The 20,832-nt window shown below is 57.6% G+C and overlaps 2 protein-coding genes across 3 annotated transcripts in view; one reads left to right on the forward strand and one right to left on the reverse strand.

The window, feature by feature from the left end:
- LOC111156647 (jumonji and AT-rich interaction domain containing 2) overlaps positions 1 to 16,005 on the forward strand; it is a 258,693-nt gene extending 242,688 nt beyond the window's left edge. For both annotated transcript variants that reach the window (XM_022517658.1, XM_022517659.1), the window contains 9 exons: positions 1,924 to 2,042; positions 2,131 to 2,201; positions 3,362 to 3,476; positions 5,797 to 5,902; positions 6,872 to 7,054; positions 7,373 to 7,503; positions 7,885 to 8,068; positions 10,750 to 10,857; positions 14,050 to 16,005. In XM_022517658.1, coding sequence (XP_022373366.1) covers positions 1,924 to 2,042; positions 2,131 to 2,201; positions 3,362 to 3,476; positions 5,797 to 5,902; positions 6,872 to 7,054; positions 7,373 to 7,503; positions 7,885 to 8,068; positions 10,750 to 10,857; positions 14,050 to 14,232 — 1,200 coding nt within the window. In that variant the 3' untranslated portion in view covers positions 14,233 to 16,005. The remainder of the gene's footprint in view (positions 1 to 1,923; positions 2,043 to 2,130; positions 2,202 to 3,361; positions 3,477 to 5,796; positions 5,903 to 6,871; positions 7,055 to 7,372; positions 7,504 to 7,884; positions 8,069 to 10,749; positions 10,858 to 14,049) is intronic.
- Positions 16,006 to 16,545: 540 nt separating this feature from the next.
- The window catches only part of LOC111156654 (dystrobrevin binding protein 1), a 125,092-nt gene continuing 120,805 nt past the window's right edge, over positions 16,546 to 20,832 (reverse strand). Inside the window, exons 9-10 of the mRNA XM_022517674.1 lie at positions 17,941 to 18,084; positions 16,546 to 16,920 (exon numbers count right to left, since the gene is read on the reverse strand). Of these exons, the coding sequence (XP_022373382.1) occupies positions 16,703 to 16,920; positions 17,941 to 18,084 (362 nt within the window). The 3' untranslated portion in view covers positions 16,546 to 16,702. The remainder of the gene's footprint in view (positions 16,921 to 17,940; positions 18,085 to 20,832) is intronic.

Here is a 20,832-nt window from a genome sequence, read left to right on the forward strand (position 1 = left end):
TCCACTGCTCGGGCTTCCCAGTTAGGGGAATTCGGTGTCGTCCTTCCCTTAGGTGTTAGGTCCCTGCCACTGGGCACTGGCCGCCCCAGCTCTGTACCATGGGTGATGCCTTTGAATGCCACACTGTGGGTTGACCCCCTGCCTGTTCCTCAGCTCTGGCCCCACCGAAGCCACCTCCTATCACCCATGACATCCACTGGGCCCTGATTCTGGGACACGTGGGGCTGTGTCACCGCTGCTTCCGGAGCAATCGTGGCATCTTTGGGAGAGATGTGCAAAGACTGGGGTTGGGAGCCGCTGGGGTGAATGGTTGAGCTGGAGAGAAAGGCCTCTGCTGTCCGGCATAGGTCCCTGTGGGAGCCTGCGAGGGTGCAGGGTTTGGTACTGCATGTGGCACGAAGGGCACACAGCTCCTTCTGGTCTCCTGCTCAGGATTATTCCTTCTCTCTGAACATCCCACGTTGTCTTCGGCGTTCAGCACTTAACATGGCATTTCAGTGGGAGGGGAAGGTCCGCGAAAATCCAGACCTCCGGCCTGAGTCTATGTGGCTTCTGGATCCTACAGAGAGGGCCGGGCCTTCTTGGCTGGTGGTCGTCAACTCAGTGGCAGGTCCCCTTCCTCCCACAGGGCAGCAGGGCCCATCCCGTCACACAGGCTGAGGCTTCAGTCCTCTCCTTCAAGGAGATACGCTTAAGGAACGCAGACACTTAAGTGTGGGATTTATTCCGGGGGCCTTGGGCATCTGCAGCTGGTCCCTTCTTTGGAGATGCTATATGGCGTCGTAGTGCCGGTAGCACCTGCCTGAGCTGAACCGTATTCCGTGATGCCCTGTGCTTACTGGCTCCACTTCCTCCTCTAAATGGGGTTCCAGCTACGCCGGGAAGGTGATGCTCTGCTTCCGGAATGAGAATTGAAAACAAAATGCCAAAATGCTTCTGAGTCGGGGAGTTGCCTAAGGGACGCTGAGCACCACTGACGTGTTAGCAAAACTTGTTCCTGACCCCCCTCCCCCGCACCCCCGGCTGGCTGGCTGGGGCTCGTTACCGTCACCTGGTCGGTGCTTAAAGCTGGCGGTGTGATGTCCCCGGCATCCGACCTGAGCTCATTGGCCTGGTTTGAACCGGGCTGGATGTCGTCTCCCCTGCTGGTGATGCTACCTGCAGCCGCTGACGGCCCCGCAGAGGGGTCAGGGGCCCCGGTGGTGGGGAGTGAGGGGGGTGAGGTGTGCGTCTGTCGAGATGCCGAGGCTGGAGACCGTGTTGGTCAGTCCGAGGGTGGCGGGACGTCTTCTCTTCCTGCCTGCCATTGCTTTCCCCCAGCTCTCTTATAAGTGACTTCTTGAATTGTGTTAAAATGCATACAAACACCATTTTTACCATGTCTGAGCATGCAGTCGAGTGACTTTGAGTGCGTTCCTGTTGTTACGTGACGCTCACCACCACCTATCTCCAGAATTTCTCGTCTCCCCAAACTGAATCTCCTTCCCCATTGAACACTGACCTCCCGGCCCCTGGTCCCCGGCCGCCTGCACGTTTTCCCTCTGACTCGGACGCTGCCACGTGCCTCCCCGTACATGGGATCCCATAGCATTTGTCCTTTTGCCATTGGCTCATTTCCCTCGGCACGAGGCCTTCAAGGTCAGCCGTGGCCATAGCCTGCGTGAGAACGTCCTTCACCTTGAAGGCCGTGCACCCCAGCTGCTTCCACATTTTGCTTTTGGGAACCCAGCATACTAACGTCTGCTCGAGCCCCCCCTTTGTCCTGTGGGACGGGCCCCAGCGGGGATCTGACCCTTGCTGTCGTCCTCAGAGCTCTGCGGGTGGCTCGGCGCCAGTCGTGTGGCAGGCCCCTCTGTGGCACATGGGCATCCCTGTGGCGTGTGCACAGCGGGGCTGCTCACCGGGCCTCTCCTCTCCCCGCAGCAAGAGTACTGGAGGTTAGTGGAAGAAAAGGACTGCCACGTGGCCGTGCACTGCGGCAAGGTGGACACCAACACGCATGGCAGCGGGTTCCCGGTGGGGAAGTCAGAACCGTTTTCAAGGTAACGGGGGACACTGTGGTCTGCGTTTTGGGGACCAGACAGTGTTCTTCCCTGCCCACCCGTGACGGCCCCCTGTTTTTCCTCACAGGCATGGATGGAACCTCACCGTCCTCCCCAATAACACAGGGTCCATCCTGCGTCACCTCGGTGCTGTGCCTGGTAAGCCTGACGTGGCTGCTGTCTTTGTTGTTCTTAAGAGAGCGAGCAGTGTGGGGGGCATGGGGAGAGGGAGAGAGAAACCCGAGTGGACTCTGAGCCTAGCACAGAGGCTGACATGGGGTTTGATCCCACGACCCTGAGAAATGACCTGACCTGAAACCAAGAGTCAGACACTTAACTGACTGCTCCCCTCAGGCGTCCCGATGTCACCGCTGTCTCTAGGGTCCTCAGGCCTTGGCCTCCGGCAGTGTGCAGAGCAGGTGCCCCACGTGACCAGACGGGAAAGGTTACTGTGCAGAGCATGTGTATTAGAAACATTGGTCTTTGGAAAAGGGAGGAAAAGGACCACTGGAGTCAGTAAAAATGTGGAAGGGTGAACCAAATGATAGAACCTGGAAGCTGGGCAGACTTAGTGGCCAGCTTTTTATCTTGAAATTGGTATTTTCAAAGCTAACGTCCTGATGCTGTAGGGCCCATGCAGGCTCCTAAGTGATTGATGTGGATAGTAGGACAGCAGGTGTCCTGGGGGTTGTGGTCACTAAGGGCTGGGGCCGCTGGAAAAGGTGGCCTGGGGCCCTCCCACACTGGTTGGGGACAGGTGGGTACTGGTGGTAGAGGTCTCAGTGAGCTGTCCAGCTTGGCATGTCTACTGTCCCTCTGTCCTGAGGTTCAGGTGGCTGCGGTGTGTGGCTGCTGGTTACCTGAAAACAGTCATCACGGCCCTGCTCCTTGGGGCTTCTTGGTTCCCGACTTAACTCACAGATTGATTTTTTTTTTTTTTTTTTAAGATTTTATTTATTTGAGAGAGAGAAATAGCCCGAGCTGGGGGAGGAGCAGAGGGAGAGGAGGACTCCCCTCTAAGCAGGAAGCCAGGACCCTGGGGTCGTGACCTGAGCTGAAGGCAGATGCCTAACCGGTTGTCTGAGCCACCCAGGCACCCCTTTTACTACTGTTTTGTGACCGTGTCTGCTTTTTTGGCTTCCTCTCTGTACAGCAAGCAGGAAGGTTCAAGTTCCTTCTCACTGGCGTTTTCGGATTTTGAATCCTTTGAATCCTTTCTCTTTGTTTTTTCTCCCCGTTTGGGAAGAAGGTGATTTCTCATTGCCCTGACTCCGAGACGCTGGTGCTGTCCCCCGTAATGCCTTTTTCTTCCTCCGCAGGAGTGACAATTCCCTGGCTAAACATTGGCATGGTCTTTTCTACCTCATGCTGGTCTCGAGACCAAAACCACCTTCCCTATATTGACTACTTACACACTGGTGCTGACTGCATTTGGTGAGTATGCCCGCTGCTGGGACACTTGGGGGAGGACGAAGATTCTGGAACATTCCTGACATCCCCTCTCGGCAGGCAGCCGGTAGCCCCGGGGAGCTTATCTGCATGGGGGTTGGTTCACTGCTCCCAGTCAGCCGTGGGATCGGAAGCCCTTGGGGTGCGAGGTCTCAGGAGGTTTGAAGCGTTCCGGTCACAAGCCGGGCTGAGCATCTCCTCGGGTGCTTGTGGGCCGTTTCTGTCCCTTCCAACTGCTGTCTGCTGTCTGCTTACCCTTGTGTTTTCTTCAAGGACGGTATTTGGTGGTGGTGGTTTCTAGGACTTGGTGTCATGTTAGGGGTGAAAGCAGTTAGGGGAGCCCCAGAAAGGGGACCGCTCATAGCTTGGTCCCCAGCCTTTCCCCGCCCGGTGTGAACTGGTCCCTCTGGGCCTCACGTGAGGCTGTTTTCAGTGTCTCCACGGCCGCTGTGCTGCAGAGAGTGGGTTCCACTCGTCCTGCTGTGGGAGAGGCATGGTGTTCTCCCGCCTCTGCCGGGGGGCCCACCTGTGACCCTTGCCTGGCCTGCGGCTGGCTCCCCGGCACTTCCTTCACGGTGCCAGATGGGAAATGACTGCAGGCCTTCGGCTGTCCTGTCTGACAGGCCGGCAACAGCACATCCACCACCGCCCCCCGCAAACTGCGTTTATTCTAATGGGGTGACGAGGCACTCTTTATTAACGTCTTACAGCTCACGTCCTCCCTCCGGGGAGCCTGGAACTGCAGCAGCCTCGTGTGACGGCTCCTGTACTCTCGGGCCGCGTGCCCATGAGTGTGCGTTATGTTGAGGGATGCCGGGAGGGAGGGACATCATTGGAGGCCTCCGTGCCTAGGGAAGGGTCCTCAGGGTGCCCTGGGGAGACGGTGCATGGCTGCCGGGCCGGCGAGGCCGAGTGGCCTGGAAGACTGGGAGCGCGTGCTCCCAGTGCTGCGTCCGGCCTGCTGTTCCCACTGACCAGCTTCTGGGGCCACGTCAGGCCTGGCGTGCACGGGGCTCCACCAGGCCTGCGGCCCGACCATGAGGAGAGGTGGGGAAGTGTCAGACTGTGGGCCTTTCTAGCCCTGGAACCCCGACTGGCGCGTAGTAAGAGGAGGCCGGGATGTGATTGGAGAACCTCATGGTGTGCGGTTTTTCTGAAAGCGTGTGATTTAGGTTAGAAACCCTGGGTTTAAGGCACAAGTCAGGAACATAGACTGGTATTGAAAAACCTAAGCATTTGTCGAGAACATGAACGTGGGGTTGGCTGTCCCTGTCCTGATCCAGGATCTGGCCTCCAAGTGCAGGATTTCCCCACAGAAACCAGTGCTGAGGGCTGGCCGGGGGCCTGGCGGAAGGGCCAGGTTTGGAGCTGATTGTGCGGTTGGGGGGTGTGGGGGCAGTGATTGCTGCTGTTTACCCTGCTTTGATTTTTACTGGAGGTCAAGGTTTTCGTTGGCCTGTGGCCTGGTCAGACTGCTCTGGGAGTGTGTTCCTGGTGGGCCCTCTTGGGACACTGGTGACCGCTCCCTTGCTCCCCCACGATGCAGTAAGTTTCCAGATTCTCCGGTCGGTTAAGTTCGGCCTCCATCTGCAGCCTTCTCTCCACCTCGCCATCCCAGCCAGCTCCTCAGCTGCAGCCAGAAGAGTCTGCACTGTCCCTGCCCTTGGCCTTGACCCGGCCAGGTCGCGCCCATCCACCTGCAAGGCTTGCCTGATGCGGCCCTCATGGTGTTGCTCCCCCGAGCACCGAGCTGGCCGGGCCACGTCCGGGCTTGCTGGACACTGGCACACGGTGCCCTCTGTGGGGCCGGGCCTTTGTCCCTGGTTTCAGGACATCACACTGCTGTGGTGTCCCTTGCAGCGTTGGCCACAAGGCGGCACGCACACAGACAGGCTAGACTCCTTTCCTCAGTGGGTTTGGAGAGTGGTGGGGTTTGGCCACTGCGGCCCTCCTCTGCCTGGGGACCGGCCCTCTTGTCCCACGGTGGCTTCTGCAGGTTTAGAGCATGCACCAGAGGCCAGTGGGGTCTGCACGTGTGTCTGGGTCTGATTTATAAGGCGCTTTAAACATCTGCTTTAGGCTTGAAGGGTTTTTGGCTCATCTGTGGGTGAGCTGTGCATAAGAGGAGCGGCTGCCGTCTGGCCATGCTGGGCAGAAGCTGCCGTGTGGCCCTGGGAAGTGGGGTGCCGGTCCCCGGAGAACACCCCTCTTCCCACACCCTGAGGCCTGTGTTTGCCCGCACGTGCTCCCCAGGCAGAGGGTCCTTGTCAAGGCTCTGCTCTGCCCGTGTCTCCAAACACTGCAGGTATTGCATTCCTGCTGAGGAGGAGAACAAGCTCGAGGATGTGGTCCACACCCTGCTGCAGGCCAACGGTACCCCAGGGCTGCAGATGCTGGAAAGCAACGTCATGGTAGGCGCCTCCCTCCGCCAGCGTTTGGGCGCGGTGGGGATTTGGGGTTGTTGGATAGAGTCACTGTCTTTGTAGACTTGCCCCTCAGAGGCAAAGACGACATTGAGGTATCAGCCTCCCGGGGATTTGCCCAAGCCCGAATGCCCTCTTCTGTGAAACCCAAACTAGGGAAGTGTTTTCCTCAGATGGGACAGAGTTCCAGGCTGACATTCACGGCGGCCGTGGACTCTGTTTCGGGGCCTGCTCGTGCTGCAAGCAGAGAACGGGATGTTCAGGGAGGCAGGGCCCCGGGCTGGTGTTGCGCAGTCCCGGGGTGACGGGGCTGCTGGTCAGGAGGCTTCTGACCCTTTGTCAGTAATTCCTGGGATTTACTTGAGCTGTGTTCTGACACCTGAACTCAGTCTGTCTCTGGCCTCTGCTAATCTCTGCCTCTGTGTGCTCTCACAGCCAGGCCCACCTCACCCTGGGGGCAGCCCAGAGAAGGGGAGCAGCAGCCCTTCTAGGGGTGCTGGGCCCAAGGCCCCCAGCCTGTACCACGGTGCCCACCAGGCTCCGGAGGCCATGCAGTCGCCCCCTGGTGGTGTAAATGTCTCCTTTTCCCACCAGGCAGAGCCACACGGGACAGGGCTGTGTACTCACAGAGGCTGCAACCCTGCATGAACATGGCGTCATTGTCGGGCCAGTACCCATTTAGAACTTTGTTCTTTGAGGAATTATGTGTGTTTCCTAAAGGGAAAGCAGACCTTTAATATGAAACATAATCTGTCTCCTGGCACACGGGCCCCTTAAGTCCTCATTCCCCGCCTGGAGAGCAGGTGTGCGTGTTCACACCTGCTGGGGGAGAGGCTGTGTCCCAGGGCAGCCCTGGGGCCGGCTGCCAGGGCTGTCACATGGGGGCTCCATGCGCAGTGGGTCCTGGTGGGGTGGCAGCAGCCCAGGAGGGCACCTCAGCCCCACCTGTCTCCCTAGATCTCCCCGGAGGTGCTGTGCAAAGAGGGGATCAAGGTGCACAGGACCGTGCAGCAGAGTGGCCAGTTCGTCGTCTGCTTCCCGGGCTCCTTTGTGTCCAAAGTGTGCTGTGGCTACAGCGTCTCTGAGACCGTGCACTTTGCCACCACCCAGTGGACAAGTATGGGCTTCGAGACGGCCAAGGTGAGGCCAGGCGAGCCCCCTGCGCGCCCTGCTGTGTTGGTCCACGTGGACCGTGCATGAGTGCACAGGAGTGCACGCGTCCCTGCCTGCGCGCGTCTGCTTTGAGGGAGGGTGCAATTGCGGAGTATCCCTCTGAGGCCTTTCACCAGCAGCTGAGGGGCTTCTCTTGGAAAGGGGAGTGTGTGGTGAAAGATTTTGAGTTCTGTTATTCACGCACACACAGTATTGGGAAGCTGCCCCAACCGTGCAGATGCCGGCCGACCCGGACAGCTGCCTGGTACTGCCCGCTCCCCTGACAGGCTGTGTGGCCTCTTGCAGGAAATGAAGCGTCGCCATATAGCTAAGCCATTCTCCATGGAGAAGTTACTCTACCAGATTGCACAAGCGGAAGCGAAAAAGGAAAACGGCCCCACTCTCAGTACCATCTCCGCCCTTCTGGATGAGCTCAGGTAAGCCGGGGTCTGGCTTCCGGGAGCCCCGGGCCCGGCCCCCTCTCTGGCTGGGGCCTGCTACGCGCTCGGCCCACGGGCGGAGGCTTTGGGTGCAGGGTGGGTTCTCTCTGCTCTTCCCCCCCGAGGCGTGATGTTTGGGGTGGGCATGGGCGGGCGCGTCGTGAGGGGAGCATTGTCTCCTGGGGGAAGGCGTGGGGGCGGGCCCTGCCCGGTGTCCCCGCGCACCTGCGGCCGTCGCCGGACGCACCGCCCTCTCCTGGCTGCTGCCTACGGAGTCCGGAAGCAGCCCTGGCAGACGCCTGCGGCGCATGGGGCTGCGGGGGCTGCGGCGTGGCCCCGGCGGCGCGCTGACGGCCCGGCCCCGCTCTGTGCGCGCAGGGATACGGAGCTGCGGCAGCGGCGGCAGCTGTTCGAGGCCGGCCTCCACTCGTCCGCCCGCTACGGCAGCCACGACGGCAACGGCGCCATGGCGGATGGCAAGAAAAAGCCTCGAAAGTGGCTGCAGTTGGAGACGTCGGAGAGGAGGTGTCAGGTCTGCCAGCACCTGTGCTACCTGTCCATGGTGAGCTGGGGGGGCGCCTGGCGTGGGTGCGGGGGGCTCAGGCCTGCGGGTATCTGCAGTGGCCCCGTGTCGGGGGCTCGGTCCTCGCCCTGCCCCCTCCGCCCCCGCTGCTGCTCCATGGGGGCCGCAGGGCCCGTCTGTCCTCGGCTCCGGCCTTGCGGGCTGCAGCCCGAGGACTCCGGCCTCCGTCTGTGGTGAAAACGTGGTTCTGAGGAGCGCAGCTCTGCTCGTGTTCCGCGTGCCCCCCCGCATCCCCGCCAGTCTCCCCGGGGTGGCCGCACGCACGCACGGCGGCCCTGTTTCTGTCTCAGCTGGAGGGGCCGCTGCCTCTCGAGAGCGCGGCGTAGATGGGAAGTGCCCCTCCCCTTGCCGTGGCCGCCGGTGTGTCCCCCAGCCCTAGCGCCCACGGCTGCCCTGCAGGGAAGGGGCCCTTCCCGACTGCTCCTCGTGGAGTGTGAAGGTGGACAGAAGGGGGCGCTGTGACAAACACCACATGGGGGGCGTGGACAAGGGACCCCCTCCTCACAGCTCTGGGGCAGGAGTCCCGGCCCGGGGTGTGGCCCCTGGCTCCCTGTGTCCCCCCCCCCCCCCCCCCCCCCCCCGTGTGCCCCACCGCTAACTCCTTCTCGCGAGGATGCCAGTCACTGGACGAGGCACCCACTGGGACCCCCGCTTATCTGGGTTGCCTCTTCAGAGGCGCCCCATAAAGGACAGGGGTCAGGACTGGAGCCTGTGGACATGGGGCATCCCTGAGTCCATGGCAGCCATATAGCCCATCTCACCTGCAGGTGGCTCCCAACTTAAGACGGTTGGAATTCGGATTTTTCTGCTTTACGACGGTCCGAAAGTGGTACACATTCAGTAAAAACCGGACTCACATTTTTATTTCTGAGCCCCTGTCCCCTCTGCCCCCTGCTGTGTGCCGACAGCCACTCTGTGTTCCGGTCCAGCACACCCTTTGAGAAACGTGACATAGCCAGCACTTCGTTACCAAATGGGCTTTGTGCAGGAGGATGCCCGTGTGAGCACATGCAGGGTAGGCCCGGCTGAGGGGTGACGTCAGGGAGGTCAGCAGCATTACACATTTTTACGCATGTTTAGCTTGAGGATATTTTGAACTCTCGGGGGTTTATTAGGATGTGACCCTCTGTAAGTCAAGGAAGATCTGTATTTTCTTCTGCCTGGTCTGTTTTTTCCAAGGTATTTCTAGGAGAAAATTTAGGGCTATGCTCAGGCCGTCCTGCAGACGGGCAGGCCAGGCCCTGAGAGTTGTCACCAGGTGTGTCCTAGCAGCCCCGGTGTTTTTTTTTTTTTTTTTTTTTTTAAGATTTTATTTATTTGACAGAGATCATAAGTAGGCAGAGAGGCAGGCAGAGAGAGAGAGAGAGGAAGGGAAGCAGGCTCCCCGCCGAGCAGAGAGCCCGATGCGGGGCTCGATCCCAGGACCCTGAGATCATGACCTGAGCCGAAGGCAGAGGCTTTAACCCACTGAGCCACCCAGGCACCCCAACAGCCCCGGTGTTTTAAGAAAGCAGAGAGTCTCCTTAATTTGTACCTTAAAAATGAGGTTTTATTTCATAATTTTCATTGCTTGGGTTAGTCATAAGCTTTGTGTTTTTGTTTATCATTTCCTGTTTTTGTCTATTTCTGTGCTTGGCCTGAGTGTCTTTAAAAGGTGAGGGGTGGGGCGCCTGGATGGCTCCATGGGTTTAAGCTTCTGCCTTCAGCTCAGGTCATGATCCCAGGGTCCTGGGATCGAGCCCCGCATCGGGCTCTCTGCTCAGCGGGGAGCCTGCTTCCTCCTCTCTCTCTGACTCTCTGCCTGCTTGTGATCTCTGTCTGTCAAATAAATAAAATTAAAAAAAAAAAAGTGAGGGGTTCTTTCCTCTAAGTGTGAGTTCCTCCCTCACGGCTTGCTTTATGAGCTGGCTGTTTGCCCTGCATCTTTGTGAAAAGGGGTCAGCCTCTTGCATCTCATGTATTAAGGCAACATTTCCCCTTTTTTCACTCAGGGGAGCAGGACTGGGGGTCACGGGGAGGGGCGAGGACCCCGACCCCGACACCAACCGGGTGTCCCTCTGGGGTCCGGATCCCCTGTGCTGGGGGTCCACAGGCCTGTGTGCCCCGGGCACGTGCTTTGACGCTCCTAGAGGCTCCTGTGCACACTGGCGGGAGGGGCCCATTTGGGTGGTTGGAGTTTCGGGGGGCAGCCTCTGGGTAACCAGCGGAACTGATGGGGCTATGGAAGAGCAGCATGAGGACATCTGGGGGGCGTCCCTCATAGCTGCTCCGGCCCTAGTCTGCCACCTCGCGTCCCGCCGTGGTTTGTGCACACGATGTCTCAAATGCCCTGGAACTTGAGTGCTTAGAAACAGGCCTCACATTCTCCTCCTGCCTCCTCTGGCTTGTGGGCGGCGGAAAGCTGGAGGGGACACGAGGCCTCCACACCCGTGGGTGCAGCTCAGTGAGTCACGTGCTCGCTCCCCAGCTGCAAGTGCTGCTGCAGGTGCCTGGTTTGGGTTTTTCATCATTTCCCAACATTTTCAAGTCCCAGTCACCCCCCCCAACTCCAGCCTGGGCGACAGGCCGGGGACAGGCCCCCATGCTCTGTCGGGTGGCAGTGCCTCCAGGGCCTGTCCCCAGTAGAGCCCCGCCCCTCAAGACCGGCGCTCTTCCCGCAGGTCGTGCAGGAGAACGAGAACGTGGTGTTCTGCCTGGAGTGCGCTCTGCGCCACGTGGAGAAGCAGAAGTCCTGCCGAGGGCTGAAGCTCATGTACCGCTACGATGAGGTCAGTGCGTGCTGGGGGCGGCCCGCGGTGGATGGCAACTGTCTGGCTCTCCTGGGGTGCTAGGCACTCGCCACACAGCCCGGCTTGGGGATGGAAAGTAGCGTAGGTCCAGCTTGTCTCCAACCTAACGTGGAGAATCCCAGGGACTAAAATCAGATTTCTTTACTTTTACAAACTTCATTCAATTCCGGTTTTGCTGTTCCCAGTAACAGTAGTTCTGCAGCCACAAGCCCGGTGCTCACTGCCCCGCGTGGGGGCCCAGCCCAGCCCCCGCACAGCATCTCCACGTACAAGCAGCGTGGGTGCTGGCCACACGGGTGGGCTGGGCTCAGGAAACGAGGGGCAGTGCCATCCCCAGCAGCTGGGGCTGGGGTGCAGATCCGGGGGGCAGGGGAGGAACGTGGGCCACCTGCGCACGTCCACAAGACAGAATCTGGGGGGCTGGTGGTGGCGCTGGCATTCCGGGAACTCCGAGGCCACAGAGCCAAGTCTTCCTGGTTTCTGTTTCCTTGAAGTCCCATTCTGGGGTTCAGGGGCCAGGCCCAGAGCAGCCTTCCTCTTAGACACAGGAGGGAATTAGCCCTTCCCCTGGCCCAGCTAGATGCAGTCCTGTCCTTCCGCTGGCTCAGTGCTCCTTCCCCACAGTGTGCAGTCCCCGGGGCAGGGCAGGGGTGCTCTGCATCCCCCAGAGACTCCCCCTGCACCTGTTTCCTCGCATGGGAGTGAGCACGTGCCGGCCAGCCCTGAGCCAGGGCCAGGCGGGTGGCGCAGGGACACTGGGGGTGCTCCGGGGGCTCGGCTGCCTTCCATGGCTCTAGGAGGCAACGCAGACCGTGCTGGCATCTTCCATCCCACCTCCAGGTGGGAACTGGGGCGCCTCCCAGCAGGGCCAGGCAGCAGGCCATGGCACACGAGCCCCAGGACCAGCTCTAGAAGCTGGGATCCAGCTTTGTCCTCACCCGGGGCCCTCCGCAGAACCACAGAGCTTTTTTCTTTAGGCAACCAATTCCACAAGTCCTGTTCCACTTTCCAGATGAATCCCAGGTCCAGTTGGCTCTTGTTGCTTCTGTGCTTCTGTCCTTGTTCAAGGATCTGTGCTTTCGTGTCCCCTGTGGTCCTTCTCCGGGTTCTGTGACCGCTGCCCGTCTTTAGGGACGGACACCATCCGAAGCCCCAGCTCTGTGGGTCGGTTGTGTCCACAGCGTGTCAGGCCCGCCACAGAGAGCAGTGTCTCCCAGGGGGAGCGGGCCGCCCCATCCTGGGTTTGTCCCCATACAGGTGGCAGGCCTGTGCCTAGTGTCTCACCTGGCAGCCTCGGGCTGTCCTTCCACCCGGCAGCCTCCTGGGGAACGCGGCCCTGCCCCTCAGAGGGCACAGCTCCCATTGTGACAGACCCAGAGTCCCTTCCAGACGGCAGTGGTGCCGTGTCACCTGTCCCGAGCAGCACACGCCCTTCTGCCAGGCCCTCGCACTGTGTCCGGAGAGGGGTCCTCCTCCCACAGACCCCAGCCCTGGAGGGCTCCATCTGCCCGCGAGCCTGTCGTGCCGCCGGCCCTATATCCCGGCGGCTGCTCTGGCGGAGGGGCCTTCTGGCAGCTCACGTCTGAGCCCCAGGCGGGACTCCTCAGGGCTCAGGCTGCGGGTCAGAGGGGAGAGCCTTTGGGTAAGGGGGGCTGAAAAGCTGACAATAGATGTGGGTCTTGTTTTTCAAGTGGGAGATCCAGTGAAGGCAGCGGGTACTTGGCTGTCCCTGCTGCGCTTGGGGAGTGCCGGGCTCTGTTCCCGGGCCAGCAGCGGGCTGGTGTGCAGAGCGCGGCCGCTGGCACCAGGGGGCGTCCCCGTCACCGGCCTATGTGTAGTGAGGTGTTGTGTGTGCCCAGAATACTGGACTGAGAGTCACGGGTCGGGTCCGTCTGAAGCTTCATCGTTGGTTTTGATGAGGGAGCACGGTTATTTGAAGCCGCCTCCTTTGTCGGTGGCCTCGGTAAATGAAAATCTGAATTTTCCTTCTCAGGATTTCCTGTTCCTTCTCAGGTTGGGGGGGTGTGTGTTTACCTGGGGAGTTGCTCACTCTGGGTTGTGTTTCAGAAATGGCTTGTGAGGTCAACTGCAGGTCCCAAGGCTGTATCCAGGCTGCCGGGGGCGGGGGGGGGGGCAGGCTTTCCTGGCAGTGGTGTGCCGGTGCACAGGCCGAGGCGGAAAGGGCGCTGCCCGATCCCTGCTGCCTGATCCCTGCTGCTCGGCCCCTGCTGCCCAGGAGGCTTCGGCCGCTTGGAACCAGGTTTTAAAAAAGTTCCTCTATTTACCCTCGATTAGGTGCCATAAGTGCTTTAAAGAATGGCCAGAGATGGCACTTTCATTAAGTGGGCGGTGTTGCTCCTTCCAGGGTGCTTTTCCCTTTCCTTCCAGACGGTTTTCACTTCACCTGTAACACCTTCCACCCCTGTGATGAGAGCCTGCCTCCGGGAGGGCCAGCCTCGGACTCGCTGACCCCCGGGCCTTTGCATAAAGGAAGGGCCTCTCTCGTCCGTGTGTCCATATGGTTCCCTCCTTCCTTGGTCCAGAGCAAGTCCTTTTGACACGAAGGTCAGGCCACATGCCATTTTCATATTTTGGCCCACAGTCTCTCGTAAAACTGGATGGGTCCGAGTCGTGTGGATGTCATCCACACGTTCCGTGATGTCAGCGGCTGAGTGAACGGGCTCCCCCTCGCCGAGGAGGGAGTACTGGGCACATTTACAAGCAGACAAGTGCATGTGTCTGCACGCCCTGGTGAAGGGAGGCTCGCGTGTCATGGCTGGAGCGCAACAATTTTAGGCACTTGTCACCGTGTGGGCAGCAAGTGGACAGAACCCCAGCCCCGGGTCTTCCCCCACAAATGCCTGGTGCAGGCAGAGCTGGGCTCAGCGCCCTACTGTCTGGGCAGCTCTCGCAGCCGTACCTCGGCTGCTTGTCGACCCCATTGCAAGGCAGCTGTCCCCCTCCTGGCTGTGGACCGGGAAGCCTTCTACTTCAGCTGCCAGGGAGGGGCCTCACTCTGCCGGAGCCTTGTTCTCACTGGTTCTCAGGCCACGGCTGCCCAGAAGGGCTCTGCCGTCCCACGTGATGGTGACTCTGTGCTAAGCGTCCCTGGGTGGTTCTGGGCCAGTGCTCTTCTGGTTTCTTAATTCTCTCCCTTTCGACCCGAAACAGGAACAGATCATCAGTCTGGTCAATCAGATCTGTGGCAAAGTGTCTGGTAAGAACGGCAGCATTGAGAACTGTCTCAGTAAACCTACACCAAAAAGAGGGCCCCGCAAGAGAGCGACCGTGGACGTGCCGCCATCCCGGCTTTCATCCTCCAGTTCATCCAAAAGTGCTTCGAGCTCGTCGTGAAGATGCCAACACCCGTGTCGATTGATATATATTTTTTTGTAATTATTATATTCTAGTTTGGAGTACTTGCTGTAGGATACAAGCTGTCTTTGCACTAGCTCTAAAGAAGATTTTCTTCTGGTTTTAGAGAACTAATTTTGTTTTAGCATTAAACTGTTGAACTTTTTTTTGTACTTAGAATATACCTAGATACTGCAGTTAGATTTTTGAAACTGCCGTATATTCACTGTTTTAAAAACCCTTGAGGGGCTGTATTAATTTGTATCGCCCCTGTGGCTGAAAAAGCCTTTTCGTTTTTTGTTTTTTTGGTTTTGTTTTGTTTTGTTGTTTTCTTCGGTAACTTGGGGAAAAAAGGCTTTTTAACCCATTTTGAAGAGGGTGAAGTTTGGAGAACAAATTTTAAAACCATCAGTCATGTGAGCAGATTTTTCTAGAGAGGAAAAGGGATAGGAGACACACACGCACACACAAACACAAAACTTGAAAAGAAATGGCTTTACTTTGGCTGTCTTTTCTTCTGTCATGTGCAAAACGAGTTTGTAATTTTTAAAACCGGAGAACCCCCATTTTGTGTCTTTGGGCGGTCATGGCAGCTGAAGGCGGACGTAGTTTCCTAACCCGAGGCAAAACATGGAAGAGGAGCGCCGAGGTTCTCTTTACCAGCACATCACTATGCATCTGTTTTTGGAAAAGAGGAGAGCGAGAGAAGACGACTGACTGCCTGCCTTGGAGGGGTCACGTGAGGGACACCTGTGCCTGATTTCATTAGGAAATCCATTCTGTTATTTTTTGGTGCTGTTGGCTACTTTTATCAAAAACCCTTCAATAGCATCCTTAAGAAAAAAAAAAAGTGATCGAAGCCGTAAGTGCTTCTTTGTCCTAGATGTGCAATCTCTCTAACATTCCGTCTCCATCTCACCGCTTGTTCCCACCTTCACACGTCAGCATTAATCTTTCCTTCAGTTCGTTTCGTTGACGGTCACACTTAGAGCCACTAGGAGGTCTGCAGTTCTGTTTGAATGTGAAAATGCATTTGCGCTCACCTTGTCTATTTTCTCTCTCCATGTTGTAACAAAAAGAAGAAAAAAAGAAGAAAAAAAAAAGAATCCCATCCCTTTTGTACATACGCCTGTAAATTGTTTTAAATACTTGAGCCTTTTTCTCGGTGGGGGGTGGGGAGGGCGCGAAGACAAGATGAAGAAAAGCCTTACGTTTCCGTTTCTTCATCGGGTGGATTGGATGCTTACAGGGTTTTTCTTGTAACATTTATAAGTGCTGCTTACATCACTGAACAACAACAACAAAATAATAATGGAGTAGCTGTTGCCCTTCTCCGGTTGTGTGTACAGTATGTGTGGAATAAAAAAGGGAACTGTTTTCACAAGCTGTTCTTTGTTTCGTGATTGGATCCAGCGAGCCCGTAGCTGCCCCCGCTGCACTGAGCTTGGCCGGCGGGACTGTCCGGAGCGTCCTGTGATACTTTGTCGGTTGTTGTTGCAGAAGACTGAACTGTTTTTGGAATATTTAACAATTACATAAACAGAGTCAAGTGTTTTCCAATGTGGTTGTCCGGTTTTTATGGCCTTGCTGTGTACTTTCCCTCTTTTTGACAGTAAACTTCTGCCTATGGCTTACAGTTTGACATTTAATTTATTAGCGCTGCTCTGCACCCCTCCCGCGGGAGGGAGGACTTCATGTTGTTTATTGCCAGTTTTTTGTTTACTTTTCAGGTTTGTACTACAAGGTTTAATAATAAAAACGAAGTTTTTTGGATATTTGTCTGTCTTGTGGAAGATGGGTGACTGACACGAGCTCTTCCTTTCCAGTAACGGGGCAGAGGGCTGAAACCCCCTCCCCCCGGCCAGGGAGTGGAGGCGGCGACACCTCGTTCTCCCGGGGGCTGTGGGACAGGGCGTGACAGCCGGCCGGGCCGTGCTCTCTCACGAGGTGCTGGGCTAGGAGTGGTGGTGAGGGGGACACCGCCGGATGGCCGGCTTCTTGGCAGGACCAAGAACAGAGGAGTCACCCGGATTATGGCTCCTCCTCCTCTGGGCCCAGGTGCGTGTGCTCACACGAAAGGCGCGGCAGCTGGTGCACGTGGTTTTGTACTCCACACGTGAAAACCCACGCTGACCACGGCCGGATTCTGGAGGAAGCGGACTATACCTCCAAAAGGGCTTCCTCCTCCACGCCGCGGAGGCGGGGACGTGGGGCTCCCGACCCAGCCCGGCCCGACACGGGCTCCTCCCTGGCCCGCGGGGCCCCCAGCCACCCTCCCTGCACCGAAGGCCCAAAGGACGGATCCAGCGGGAAGCCCTTCTGCACAAACTTTATTGTCAGCTGTTCTTACAGTCCGTTCCTCTCACATCATCGGCAACCGTGTAACAAGCCAAAAGCCTCCATCAAACCTTCACAGTGAGGATCCGCGCACGGCCGCGTCTCCCCGGCCACGCCATGGGAGCGCGCTGACCTAGGAGTCGCTGTCATCCGTGTGTAAAGTGACGAGAGCAGTGTCCACCTCCACTCCCTCCTCGTCAGACTGGACAATGGGGGACTCACCACCGTCGCCGGGGGCCGGGGCGGCCAGCTCGGTGCAGAGAGATGGGGAGGGAGGCCGCGTGGCTTGTGATCCGGCAGGAGCTGGAGCCGGGAGAGTGGCCTCGTGCTGACCGATCCCCGGTGCGGGCCCTGCGGAGTGGAGGAAATCTGCCATGACATACGGCTACTGACAGCACAGCGGGGACGGTTCCGGGGACCCCGGGGCCGCAGAGCCCGCCTGCCCAGTGGGCTGGGAGCTGGTGGCACCAGGGGCCCCGAGTCGGGCCTTTCTACCAAGTCCAGGAAAACATGGTGCTAACAGCATAGGATGCATGTCTTGGAGGATCATCCCGTGTCCCCTCCATGATCCCGATCCCTCTACATCCTTGGGAGTAATTCAGTAGAAACAAGGCTGAGAGAGAAACTCCCTGATCTTTCAGCAGTTCTCCTGATTCGTGGAAACTAAAAAGAAGGTCTTAATAAGGAGCCAAAGTCACGAACAGATGGTCGAGTCCCTGGGAAAGGGGCCAGCCCTCCTGCCGTTCCCAGCGTCCCGACCCTCTGGGGACGGGCCTCGGTGCCCCGGGGACAACAGGAAGGGGGAGGGCGCTGCCTTGTGCAGAAGTCAGAGGCGGCAGCAGCTGATGGGGAGGAAGGGGGCCCTGTGGTGCAGCGGGCCGAGCCGGAGGCCACAGTCTGCTGCTGGAAGGACAGGCCTTTGCTTACCAATGCCCAAGTGCGAACGGACCCGCCCCGTCCGGAAGGCCTGGGGCCTCGGAAAATCATCTGCTGAACTTCCATGACTCGCAGTTTGGGGAAGGCAGTGCGTGGGGGACACATGCCCACAGGGTTGCAACTAATCTCTAGCTAGGAGCCCGTGCAGAGCAAGAACTCCAGGAACGGAGGCGGGGGGATGGGAGGGGTCGGGGTGTGAGCCACGTGGAGCCCCCATCTCCTGTCCAGGCCAGACAGCCCGACTCCAGCGGCCCTCTGAGCCCTGGTGCAGCGGAACGGCCCCTGAGGGGGTGTGGCCCCAAGCACAGGGAGAAGTGGCTGACAGGGCAGGGGTGCGCTCAGGGACTGGCAGTCTGATCACTGCCCTCAGAGGGCTTCCCTCTGGAGGGAGAGAGTGTGTGAGTGTGACCGTCTGTGCAAGGTGGTCTTGCCCACCTGAGACTGGAGACAGCACCGCGTTGTCTTCGCCCCCGGAATTCAAGAAGACGTCCAAGGCCTCCTGGTCAGATATGTCCATCAGATCCATCTGCTCCAACACGTCGATGTTCACTTCCATGGACGACATGCTGCCCATGGGCTCTGGGAAGAGATGGGCGCGAGAGGAAGTGACGCTTCCAGTGGCGAAATAACCTTCTAAAAGGTGAGCTTCAAATGCAAAGGCTAACGTTCATAACGCATAGGTATGAGGTATCCGCCACTCGAACCTTCTACACCACAGCAAGGACCACTCCCAGTCAGGCACTGTGACTGCCTCCTGGACCAGCCTTGGTGACTCTGGATCCCTCCGGCAGCAGCCCCAGTTTCAAAGAGCCCTCCTGCCTGCACATGACCCTGAGCTTGATAATCCCTGCTGAAGCTGTCCTTGCCCTGGTGACCTCTCTTTAGTCTTTGCTCTGAACCGCAGACAAGGTCTGGGCAGCTGCGGGCTGGTGAGCGGGGCCCACGAGCTCCCCGCCGTGAAAGCACAGAGAGAGGGAAGTCAAGTCAGCCCTGGGCCCGGGGGAACGGTTGCCCCTGCTCCGGAGCCCTGTGCCCACTGCCTCTGTGGCCCAGAAAACCAAGCCCTGTGGTGTCACCATTCCGGCGTGACCGTGTCCGGCAGACACAAGTTACTTCTGGATGTGGACGCAGCCTCCGCCCCGCTCTCCAGGGACCCGGGAGCCGGCACTCGCGAGCAGGGCCGGCAGACGCGCGCGGGGCAACACCCCTCCCGTTTCATTTGTAATGAATAAGTACTTTAACGAACTTGAATCAAAAAACAAGGGCTTATTAGACAAACATTTGAGAAAAGCCAAGTAACTTCCAGATAGGAACATCTGTCACCGGAATGGAGAACTTTGGGCAGGAGGTAAATGGAAGGTGAGTGACGGCCTGACCGTCGGCCAGCGTGCGCTAGACCCAACCCGCTCGGCCGCACAGCCCGGAGCAGGGGAAACGCACAGGCCGAGCACGTCCCGGCTCCAAAGCCCAGGGACGGTGGGGAGCAGCAAGGCCCATGGGGTGAGGAGTTCACCTGCCGGAAGAGCCGGTCTCCCAGACCAAGGGGGCGGGATCTCCCCCGTGGGAGACAGATAAAAGGAACAGCCCCCCGTCAGCGGCAGGGCAGCTCGGGGACCAGGGCAGCTGGGGGACGTCAGAGGGAAGGGGAGATGGGGCAAGGGAGGCCATAACCAGGCTGACAGCTTCTCAACAACAGAAGCCGGGAAACTGCGGAATAAGTTTAGAGAGGTGAGACGAACGTCCTAAAATTCTAGAACATTAAACGGCATTTAAGATCAAGGATCACATACGAGCTCAGTCAGACAAAGCTTGCCCCATGAATGGGCACGCAGGGCCGAGGGGCTGCAGAGGGCAGGTCCGGGCCACGAGGAAGCCTGTTTCGGGAAGCGTCTCGGCGTGCGAGGCCACAGACAACCAGGAAGCTGGTCACGACGGTACCCCGTGCAGGGAATTCGCTTGCAGGACCAGCGTATGGGGCACGGTAACAGGAGCCACGCGGGCGTGTGGGGAGCCTGTGGGGTGGGAGGCCCTGCTCCGGGGGGGCGGGGGACCAGAGCATCTTGAAGCACAGCGTCGTCAATGGTCAGTGTGAAATTCCAAGAAAGAGCACATGGTTTCTGACCCTAAGTGTGACGGAGCTTACTCGAGCTTAAATGACCCTTCCCCCTCCCCCCGCAAAGTGGCAATATCCAAAGCCACGTGGACTGAGGACAAGGCCACGCAGTCCCCGTGCTGCATCACAGCCCGGCTGGTCAGGGGCACTGTGCCCACTGGTCAGATGTGGGCCCTGGGGGTCCTCTTCGGCGGCCGCTGGGCTGTCAGAAGGTGGAGACCAGGCAGGTTCTCCTTTACGGGTATGGAGGCCTGTCAGCTTGCCTTTCTGGCTACTGGCCTTGCTTTGGCACAGTTAGGAAACATCCAGAAGCTCCCTTTCCTTTCTGTCTGTCCCACCCTCTTCAAGAGGGCGGGAGTAGGACTTAGAGAAAAACTGGATTAACAAGCATTGGAACAGCACAACAAAGATTTAGGTAACGAAGCTACCTATGTCAGTTATCCTAGTAAAGGCAAATGAATCAGATTTGCCAGTTGTAACAGGTTATAAGACTGAATTAAAGTGATAAAAATCTACCTATGTTTCATTCATAGGAGACATTCCTAAAACACAAGGACATTAAAAAAACATGAAAAGCTTAGGAAAAATGGAAAGTAGTTAAACAATTAACTTGAAGAAAGCTGACACAGTAATTTTAATAAATAAAACAGACTTTAAGGGAAAGCAAAAATACTGGGGTAAAGTGTAGAACTTAATAAAGGTTCAGTTTGCAAGGACAATTCCAAACTTTGTGTGACAATACAATTTGTGGTTACATTTGAAGAATGGCAGACAAGGAAGATCTAAGAAATCATAATCGTGAGGGGGAAGAGGGCTCAGTATACCTCTTTGGTAATTACATAACCAAATGGTATAAAATTTAGTGATAGGCAATATTTCAACAGCCCAACTTACAAACTTGTTAGAATTTTGCTCTCAAGTACACAAGCAGACAAATTCTAAGTCTTGAATTAAAAAAAAATCCCATTCTCTGACAACCACAATGAAGTTTAGTAGAAATCAGTAACAAACGGTAACTAGAAACACCTTCACGCATTATTTAAAGCCGCTTCTGAACAGTTCGCAAGTCAAACCATAATGGAACATCTGAAAAACCCAGGAAGAAACCGTTACTTGTCAAAACTCGTAGAATTGTTAAAAGTGGTGGACTTTAACCTCCTGAAATGTTCATAGCTTTGACACCTTATTCAGACAAGAATCCTGAAAACTCAGCC

Source organism: Enhydra lutris, unplaced genomic scaffold, assembly GCF_002288905.1.
Source record: "Enhydra lutris kenyoni isolate GAN:26980312 unplaced genomic scaffold, ASM228890v2 scaffoldscaffold48, whole genome shotgun sequence".
Classification (NCBI taxonomy): Eukaryota; Metazoa; Chordata; class Mammalia; order Carnivora; family Mustelidae; genus Enhydra; species Enhydra lutris.